General features: G+C 43.9%; 1 protein-coding gene across 2 annotated transcripts in view; it reads right to left on the bottom strand.

The window, feature by feature from the left end:
- LOC135394365 (caprin-1-like) overlaps positions 1 to 4,048 on the bottom strand; it is a 44,300-nt gene extending 40,252 nt beyond the window's left edge. Inside the window, exon 1 of one of the 2 annotated variants that reach the window (XM_064625084.1) lies at positions 3,867 to 4,048. In XM_064625084.1, coding sequence (XP_064481154.1) covers positions 3,867 to 4,010 — 144 coding nt within the window. In that variant the 5' untranslated portion in view covers positions 4,011 to 4,048. The remainder of the gene's footprint in view (positions 1 to 3,866) is intronic. The other variant, XM_064625083.1, reaches the window with a different exon arrangement.
- Between the last annotated feature and the right edge of the window lie 1,952 nt (positions 4,049 to 6,000).

Raw genomic sequence — 6,000 nt, forward strand, 5'->3', positions numbered from 1 at the left:
ATATCAGTGTGGTCACTGAGAAGGGGATGCATCAAGTGCATATCATAAGAAAACAACCAACACCCACTTTTATCTTCACTTTCTTTGTATTCGGTTGACAGTGAATTTTGCAAATTGTACTTTGATATTACCTTGAAAGTTAGGAATTACTTTTGTGTATACTTAGTACTCTATGCAGTTACTTTTTGCCTAGTACTCAGTAACTTAACTTAAATACATTTCTTGAGCATCCTGTACAAGCCTCGTTATGTTTGATGCCATTCTTCCTTCTGGAGCACTCGCCTTGAGAATGATTTCTGAGCTGCGTTTACAATTCACTGCATCTTTCACCAATAAATGGTCACTAGACAAACATCCATTCTACAAAGCAAAGTACCATGCTAGCAGTGCTATGTTGGTGTTCCTTAAGAGTAGGAAACCTGTCATGGCTCATTCACAACTCAAATTATGGGGAACATGCCTAAAAAAATATCACTGCCTACAAAGGTAGAATGGTCGGAACAGAGACACCACCGTCCCAAGGCTATGCAGCAAGAAGGGAGAAAACGATGTAAACAACGAGAATTAGCCGAGGCAGGCCAACAAATATGGACGACACAAACACGTAAGCCTCGAATGCCCAAAAATTAACGAATTAAGCAACTCAAGGAAAAGGTGCTGACGTCAGGAATTCGATTCCTGGCATCAGCACCTTTTCTGTTACTTGCTTAATAAGGGAGAAAAGAGAGCTAAGCTGATGGGACAGCATTTCCCTTCACAACAGCAATGTGCGCATCGTATGTCAACCCGTATCATGCGACATGCCAAGGAAACAAATAAAACCATGGTTAAATCTGCATTACGCGACTCAAAAAGTGAAGTGTTGATAACCAAATGCATTTTGAATATGTTGTCAGTGTTGCAACATCCAAGCAAAGGCACACAGCACATGTCATACACAACACCCTCCAAGCATGCCCAGGAGTAACAAATACGAGACCAATTTAAGGTTTTATTTCCAAAGACTTGCATAAAAGGTAAGCTGAAGATGCAGTTGCCACGCAGATAAGCTTAAAAACACTAGTGAGAATAACGTGTGCAAGACGTATTGTGGATGGGTCGCATGTGGTACATGCACACCCAGTACTGTGGTAACTGATTACTGCAACCAAGTTACTTTCTAATAACGATAATACCCTCAGTGCAGGGGAAAGAGAAACACAAGACAATAACAAGATGAGTTACTTCTTTGCCAACTTTCAGCTTAACTCGTCACTTTTGAGTTTCAGTGACTCAGGGTAAGTAACTGGCTCTGCAACATGGGGAAAGTTACGAGTTCCTTTTGTTCAATTGTATGCACAAACAACACAACTCTCTCGCTCCCTCTGATGAGGCGACAGCCATGTACACCGGGATCGCATGTGCATGCCTGACTCCACTCCCTTCTTGTTGCACACTGAGTGCTATGAATTCAGTTAAGGCCAGTTCCCACATATAGCGCTTCCCTACATAGCGCTAGAAAATTGCACTATATTTTCCTCCTCGCATTGCTGCGAACCACTATAAAACCACTCTTGTCGAAGTAGAGCCCCAGTCAACTTTTCTAGCGCTATATTGAGCGGTGAGTCTGTGTTAACCAATCGTGAGCGTCTTCTAGCAGTGACGTCGCCGAAGCTGGGGTTTGTTTTGCTTCCGATCACTCGAAGCAGCAAGGCGGGAAGGCGACGGCGACGTGAAAATGGCCACGAGTTTCATCTGGCCCTGCATATGCCAATTCATGGCTGTTTGGTTACTATAGTTCGGTATCGCGATCACAGCATCGAAGGTATCATCCGCGTTCATGCTACGGATATTCGGCGCGGATAGTAAACAATCACGGGGGTACCGGTGCATCACGTCACAACGAGATATCCCTGACTGCAGCAGGATAGCGCTCTGTGCTCGGTAGTATGTGAGAACGGCAACCGGAAAAACAGCGCCAGATTTTGAGTGCTATTTTCTAGCGCTATAAGGCGAAGCGGTGTATGTGGGAACTAGCCTTTATGGCCATATGTTCAGAAACTTGGGTTGCATCCATCATAGCAGCTAGTAATGCATTTCTAATGGCAGAGGCAGTGATGGAAGTGTCTAAAAGCGTTCTGGCGTAGGTAAAAAAGTTTTGGTGCAGCTTCGTGATCTACCGTTGGAGGGCCTTGGGAGTGTATGTTACTAATTTATGATGTGGAATGAGCACTTTCCACATTAATTTCAGTTTCATCGTGTCTTGGGCAATTTTCCACTCAATTTAGAGGCACGAGATCAGGGAGCCGCGGGCCTATCCTCGCGTAGCCGCTTCAGACGAAAAAACATTTTAGGTCTTGGTTTGGCACCTATCAGAAGGGTTCTATGGTACATATAAATGCATATTTTGCATGCTGTGGCATATTTCACACGAAAGTGCATATTTAGCCATATTTTCAAGTGCAAGAAGAGAACCCCTAAGTGTGAGCAACACGACAAACGTGTATGTTTGTGCTTTTTGTGTTGCAGAGGTTCAGGCTTGGCTTGCTTCGTCATGGGTTGCGGCCACCAGCTAGCCTGCGTGTAAACTACTTTATCAATCACAAACGCTAAGCCTTCGGCTCCATGATTTATATTTGTGGAGCAAGTACATTTGTTGTGTACTGCAGAAAGGCGGCAGCTTTATTTTACCGCATGATCCCCTTTTTTTAATAGGCCTTTGGTGCATTGCTTTCGTACCAAAAACAATCAGAAACATTCCATATAGTGAGGATTTTTACTGCATATTTAGAAGATTTTCAGTGCATAGTTGCATGCATATTTCGGGAGGGAGTTTTTCGTGCATGTTTATCAGCGCTCTACTCATCTGCGGTCCTGCACAAACTGGATAAAACCAGTTACAGGACACTTGCAGTTGCTTTCAGACAAATCAGTTATTCTACACTGACTGCTTGATGACTCAAAGTTACGGCTGTGTATCTCGGAGTTATAAATGGTAGAGTACTGACGCAGGTTTCATAACAAAGGTTGTATATCCCCAGGCATGACAGTACCACATTGACATTTTTTTGTATGCGCAACTGGTGCAAACCGAAAGTACCGAAGCTGAAAGAGCCTATTGGTCATAGGAAAAAACGGGGTGCGCAGCACACCTCAGTGAATCACTGAACACCACCTCGGACCAGAACAAGGGCAAACGACAACAGTGATTTCTGTGGCACGAATTGTTTCCCGCCATGGTCATCACGGTTCGTTCCATCTTCGTGACAGTAATTCGACGGCACTCTCCGGAAGAAGAAACGACGCTATTCGTGGTAATCTCCAGCAGCAACTGCGTTACTTTAATCCTTTGCTAGGAAATATCACCTAGTAGCCTACCTAACAGATGCTTCATTGCCAGCCCTAGTAACTAGGTGCTAGATGACTCCTCATTCGAGTGAAAGAGAGTTGGGGTGCCGCCACACGCACCATGGTGAACATGAAGACACGTTTTGCCTGTTCCCAGACAAGTTCCTTACAGTGGTGTGCAAAAGACAATGTGTTTTTCCTGCAGCCGCCAGAGCAATATCTGCACAACTGTCTTGTAGATACCTAGAGACATCGGAAATAACTGACTGGTTCCAACCCATCCGGCATTGTGCGACGTTGCCCTGCTCCATTGTCAACGTCGCGCATAATGTGAAGCACTGCCACAATGGAATGCGCGTATATAACCCCTTCGTTCAACACTGATCTCTTATCAGTAATACAACTCCATTTCGCCTTCACCAAAACGAACAACAGAGAAATAGTCAACTGCACAACGATCAAAGTAGGCCTAACGTGACAAGTGATGCTACGTTCTCTCTGAAGTGCTTCGCTCATCTAACTACGAGTTGCTCACTTACCTTACGCTTTTCCAAGTTTCTCGTCTTCTTCTCAAAAATAACAAGTATACTTTTAAAGGAGTCTGGTGCCTCCAAAGAGGTCTGTTTCTCTATCTTCGCAGCAGCTGAAGGCATGTTTCTCATCAACGACGGACGATTCCTCATTTCACGTGGGCTGGAATCACCGCCAGGGGCTGAAGGTTGTTGAAGACCCAATCGACCACTGCAATCAACCCAAGAACTGCACCATTTTGATTGTGCGCTTTGCTTTGGTAATGTTATTAGTGTGATCCGTAGTTTTGAAAACTACATTGCTTTCTGCACATATCTGGTGAAACCTTTTTAACAGTAAGTAAATTCAACATCCAAAAATTCACAAAGCTTATCCAGCTTATCCAAAATCCACAGTGCTTATAATGCGAATCGCTGTTACAGGTTGTAAAATAGTTCGCCGATTGGTGCTCATTGTGGAGCATAGAGTGACTCTGTGTAGTAGAGCCAGCAGCAAACTAACCAAGGTGGGATTGCACGACCGCTTTAGCGTCGCACAGCATTAGTCTGGCAACTGTCCGGAAATAGTGTTCTGCTAGTCTGTTCGTTTGCTAGGAATCTGTGTGAAGAAAAGAAGAGAAGTAGACTCCATAAAATATGCCGCCAAACCCTATGGGCACGGCCTAAGGGTATCCCAGCGAAAATAAAGAGCGTCAGGAAAGTGATAAGCAACTCTGAAGCATTCTAAAGGGTCACAAGCCACAATGAGAAGGCTTTGCACACGCCGCTTGGGTACCATCTTGACACACTACAGGTACAGCTATCCAGGGATTCCGAAACTACATTTAAACGGCCGCACTTGTATTAACTGAAAACGAATATTGCGCAAATTTCTGGTTTTCTCCTGCGTTTTGACCATGCCATCATCTACGCTAACTTTAGGCATGCCCAGAAAAAGTCAATGAGCAAAATACCGCTAATGTTGCGTCCAGTTGCCATCGTTACGTCGCGCTTGGTCGCGATCAGCTACCGTTGGATCAGCATGCACTTGGCAATGTTCTGAAGGGCGCAGTTGTCGTCAATTGCAGTCTTTTATGTAGTTGTATCGCTATACTCGCAGCGTTTCAAGCTTTTGGTTCTACGACGGTACTAAGTACTTTCGTGAAAACGTTTTGAATGTGCTGAAAATCGTTTAAAATGAACCCATCATTCAAATGCCCCTCGCAGATCAAATATTTTTGTGAACATAACGGCACCGCAGAAAGTTGTTCTCTCGTTCTACGTTGCTTCCAAAAACGCGACTTTGTGCGAGTTGGACTCGAAGATGACTGGAATTTATTTTGGTATGAGAAATCTCACGTTTCTACTCGAATGCTTTAGTTAATCTAGCACAGATTCAGACGGAGCTTTAGTACTATACAGAACAAGACTGGTGATATCTTCGTTGTAACTACACATATTTCTTATTTTAAAACTCCGTAAGGTTTATCTGAAGATACTGAAACCTCTAGATCCCATCAGTAGCCGTACAACACAGTTCTTGAACTCCTTTTTCCCGCGTGCTGTCAACAACAACAACGGTAAATGAATTAGGGAAACCACACGCAGTGATCGCAGGACCCCTCTTCGACAATTGAATGATCTCCCCAATCCCTGACAACTATAACTGATCATCATACATGAACTAGCACTACACATTGGCATGCAAACTGTAATTATACTCGTCCTTCCATTGTGCATACACACTTATCGTTTTTACACGTGCACTTAGTGGTTAGTTACAAACGTGGTTACAGTGTATATTTCTTAACCTAGTTAGTAAATGTGAGTTATGATTGTGTCATTCAAAATCATTGTATGCCTTTGTCACCCCCCTCCCCCCCATGGAACGACCCCCCCCTCACGGTCCTTGAGGTACGTTCATAATAAATAAGAGTGCTTCCTCAACAGGGGCTCTGGTTCAACAGTAAGGAGCTTGTTTGCAGCTGGCATGAGGCTATCTGGAAACCAGTAAGAGCAATTGCGATAATAAAAAGAATTGTTGTCATTGGGGTGTCCTTTTATAGGTTGGTGAATCATTTTCCTGATCACATAGAGCTGACTCGAAAAGACCTCTTGGTAAAAAATGTGAAAAGACACCAAAGAAAGAATCCACAAGACCCAG

This window comes from Ornithodoros turicata, chromosome 5, assembly GCF_037126465.1.
Source record: "Ornithodoros turicata isolate Travis chromosome 5, ASM3712646v1, whole genome shotgun sequence".
Classification (NCBI taxonomy): Eukaryota; Metazoa; Arthropoda; class Arachnida; order Ixodida; family Argasidae; genus Ornithodoros; species Ornithodoros turicata.